The 4,460-nt window shown below is 38.6% G+C and overlaps 1 protein-coding gene across 1 annotated transcript; it reads right to left on the bottom strand.

The window, feature by feature from the left end:
• Window positions 1–1,511: 1,511 nt before the first annotated feature.
• Window positions 1,512–3,856, bottom strand: LOC149156102 (cytokinin dehydrogenase 7-like). Its single transcript, XM_089444635.1, has 5 exons — window positions 3,244–3,856; window positions 2,826–2,953; window positions 2,283–2,549; window positions 1,927–2,180; window positions 1,512–1,824 (listed from the first exon to the last, which is right to left on the bottom strand). Exons 1-5 carry the CDS (start codon window positions 3,854–3,856, stop codon window positions 1,512–1,514), a joined length of 1,575 nt encoding a protein of 524 aa, XP_089300761.1.
• Window positions 3,857–4,460: the final 604 nt, after the last annotated feature.

The raw sequence follows: 4,460 nt of genomic DNA, 5'->3' as shown, positions 1-4,460 counted from the left end.
TCTTTATGCAAGTGCAACTCCAAGGAGGAATTTATGGACAAACTTTATGATTATAATCAATTTGCAGATAATGTCTCGATAAAAAGGAATTCTCGGCACCTAGGCTCGCTTCCACTAGTTGTTGACAAACATTCATAATTCAACACCAACAATAGATGATTGGGACCTCCTTCACTCTAGGACTAACTAATTCTTGTCCACAAAAGAGAACCAAAGAATTAAAACTTCATCCATCTCTTTGCAACAAACATTGTTGTTGATAACCATAACAAATCCATGCTTGAAACCTTATGTATGCCAATTGCACGAAGTATTGCAAAATTAACAAATAGCTAATAAGCACACCAACAACATGATGACCAACAGGAAAAGGAATACTATTATGTGTAGGCCAACGAGTTATCCTATCTTGCAATTTATGGGTCCATGAAGGATTAGTCAATGGTGCTCCGAGAGTAGGCACACAAATTGTATATGCACTAGGACAGAGCCTTCCAAGTTTACCTACATATTTTGTTGTGGCATTCGATAAATACATTGGCCCTCTATGGGACCAAGCACAACCAATGTACCAATTTGACTTATACAACAAAGTAGCAAGAAAAAAACCCCTCTTAAAATGCCTTGGGCATTAATCATTCATACATCTCTAGGAATTACCTTAACAAAATATACCAATGTCATTGGTAACATTGAACATCTAGGCTTGACATTCAAAGCAATGTCACCACACTACTACTCTAGAAAGAATATGCATAACATAATCATTCTCCTTCAAATGCTATGGAAAAATGAAAAATACTACATATGTCTCACTAGGTAAAAAAAGAAGACACCCATTTACATGCTTTGTTGCTCTCATAATTACAACATCCAAAATCACTCTTACCATAGATAGACACAAAACCCTAAATTCTTCTATATTATAGTTAGGATCATTTATTACCATAAAATAAATAAATACCATCGTGACTGAAAGCCTTTCGAAAGAAAAAGTGGTACATCTTCACTGAGCCTCAAGCTTGTCTAAAATACAAATACGTATAATGTAAGTAATTTAAAATATCAACCTACAACGTTTGTTTCTTGTGGCATTAAAAAATAGCGGTTATTATGATCTGTATAAAGTGGCATCATATCGCACAATGCAATTACGATAAAAATACTTGATAATGTAAGTAATTTAAAATATTAACCTACAACGTTTGGTTCTTCTGTCATTAAAAAATAGCGGTTAAGATGATCTGCATAAATTTGCATTATATCGCACAAGGCCAGCACAATGCAACTATGTAGCCCTATATGGCAATATAAGGAGTGCAAGAACTGATTGCATAAAGAACTGATTTCAGACTGCAACATAAGGCCAGCAATTCCATGTATGTTGCAATATAATGTTTAGAGACCGATCAATATTAACCCTCATTATTTCTTGAAACAGCTAAATAGCTAGTGCAATTCCGTCTATGTTGCAGTATATTCTATAGAGGAGTTGGATATTGAATAGCCGGTTAACTTATTCTGGGAAATATATTCTGTCCCGGAGCCAGGATACCCTTTGGATCGAACAATCTCTTTCTCTCTACAAATCGCTTCCACCGCTGTTTACCGAAATGCCTCTCCCATTCTGCCTGATTTTTATGACGACCAACATATTGTTTCACAGGGATACCATTTGCTCTACAAGCCTCAAGAACCGCGTTATTTTGATCCAGAACGAGCTGCAGAGGAGGCCCCTCTGGATAAGGTTTGTTGTAACGGAGTAGGGACACATCGTAGAAGATATCCTCCTCGGGAGTAACAGCAGATGTGCGAGAATCCCACCTGGACATCATCGCAACGCAGAAAAAACTTGGGCGTGTAAGCAAATTATTAGTTAAGCAGAAAACTTGTTCATTCACCCAATTATAGTGGTGCCATACTTACAAGCTTCTATGCATAGGATATACGAGGATAGATCCATTCACTCCTTTTGCGAGTATCTTTTTAAAGATCTTGGAATCAAATTCCACAATTTTGCTCTTAGTCACGAAGAGATTAAGCCACGCGTGAGGCGTAGACGAGACACTGCTTTGTGACCCTGTGGGGCGGAAACGATAGAGAAAATCGAAGTATGAATGGTCGGCGCTGAATTGTAAGCCTTTAATAAACCGAAGTTTGGAAAGCCCGGATTCGATTATCTGCAGGCCGGCAACCGATTATGATAAGCAATTAACATATGCCTTGAACAATAGTATGCAATAGACCTCATGAACTTAGAGAATCAGGGAATACTTAGTAACCTTATCGATGTCCACTCCAGGATCGTAGTATTGGGCAACCTCGACAACGTACAGCAGGGGGCCGGCTGTAGATGGAATGAGAGAGGTATCGAAGGATTGATTGGGCAGAAGAGGTATGAAAGGCCAACCATTGACTGAGTCATTCGCGTTAACCACAACGCGACCTTCGATGAAATCGAATCTCTGGGCAGGTGGCAAAGAAATGAGGAGCTCCTGGTCGTGAATGAAGTCCTCTATCTTCGAGTACACCAGTCTTATCCATCTCGCCTGCACAAGCCATATCATGTCACTTTAGATTAGCACTGTAAACAATCCTTCTGTGCATACATTCTTCATTCACATATAGATATAAGATTCTTCAATTCGAAATGGGAGAAATTATTTAATTGAAAAAAAAAATGAAAGCTTTATAATTTAAAAAAAATGTAATTCATAATCCATCTCGCCTGCACAAGCCATATCATAGAAAATGCAAAACATAAAAAGACGAAAAAAGCATAATGATCCGAGATTGCCATTCTGGGAAAAGCGGCCATTGCTTACTCTTTGAGGAGCACGCTCAAGAATGATTCTTGCTCTCGTAATGACTCCGAATTGTCCTAATCCTCCAAGTGCACCAAAATAGAGATCAGACTGATTCTGGGGACTAGCAGTTATTATTTCTCCTTTAGCTGTAATCCCACATAACGTTAAAGCAGCTGAATTTTTAGATGAAAATAACGAGCGAAAATAAATTCTATACCCTTCATCTTCGCGAAAAGATCTATCGTTTTCAATGTAAAAAAATGAAATAAATTTTTAATGATCAAGTGGCAAATCTAATAGGGTCCATGACTAAAGACTAATTTGAATTATATCAAATTTAATAGATGATGATCCAAAACTCGTTTAATAAAATAAGAGGTAATAAAATAAGAGGTTAACATGGCAATCAGAGGTTTGAGATTGATTTAGTAAGAACCTGTAACAATTTCTAACTGCAAGACATTGCTAATTTGTGGACCAAATATATACGCCTGCCCACTTACTCCAGCATTGGACAGAGTCCCGCCAATGGAAAGATTAAGATAGTCAGTCCATGAGCGAGGAGTAAGTCCTACACCCACTGTGGCACTCAGCACATCAACCCAAAGCTCACCCGCCAGTGCATCAACATAGGGAGCATCTGTGGCTCTTTCACGAACAATATTGATTCCTTTGAGCGAAGTCGTGTTGACCACAATTCCATTCAATGCCGTAGCCTGCCCACCGACAGAGTGGCCATGGCCTCTGGCAGCTACTGTTAAATTGGGAGACGTAGCTGCTATTCTTATCAGTTTACTGATATCCTCCGCTGAGGATGGAGAGAAAACAGCAGCGGGTTTGTTGTGATATATACCTCCAAAATCACTGGAAGCCTCCTCTATCGTAGGTCCCTTGAATTGTATACGACCCTCAAATTCTGCTGCTGCGAGCCCTTGGCATACTTGCTTGTCGAGGTGACCAGAGATAATACAGTTTCTGTATGTGTCATCCCCTCTTAATCTTCTCAGTAACGAAATCAACAAAAGGAGGACCAGCCACCTCATTCTCATCGCTGATATCGTCCACGACAGAAATAATAGAAGGATTATTCAAAGCCGTGTTGCACGGCTGCTCATATTCATATCTCTGTTGGAAGGTTAATGGAAACGCTGTATTTATAACAATATTACCTCAGCAGCGTGTTGGAGTATGTCTCGGGTATAATCATAAATATATGATTTCTGTTATAATTAGATAGAATCCTTTTTCTATTTGAATGGTTTGAGAATATATTATTTCAACTAACTTCTAAAAATTAGCAAGTCGAGATCTTCGTTCATCTAGAACGATTCTTTCAACGGAATAATTATAGGTAAAAAATAATTTATCTAGCTAGAAATAAATTCTACTCTCAAATAACATCGCATTTCAACAAAATTACGTACAATAAATTGCACAGCTGAATGACATTATTTTACTTTCTATATAGATCCATAAGCCCAGTAACCTATTCAAACGGAAGAATGCTTGGAATATGCGAAGCGGCCGCAGCACTTTGGTGGTTTCTGCCTGGCCTGTTGGCTTGCATTAAGTAAAGGAAGTTTCTGCCACTCTGGCCGGAAGGCCTGCCGATTTGGGAAAGAAAAACCTCAAAATTACATATATTGGAGGGGC

This window comes from Pinus tabuliformis, chromosome 9 (assembly GCF_031772625.1).
Source record: "Pinus tabuliformis cultivar Carrire ecotype Pingquan chromosome 9, CPIR1, whole genome shotgun sequence".
NCBI classification, from domain to species: Eukaryota; Viridiplantae; Streptophyta; class Pinopsida; order Pinales; family Pinaceae; genus Pinus; species Pinus tabuliformis.
This window is presented reverse-complemented; position numbering and strand designations above follow the sequence as displayed.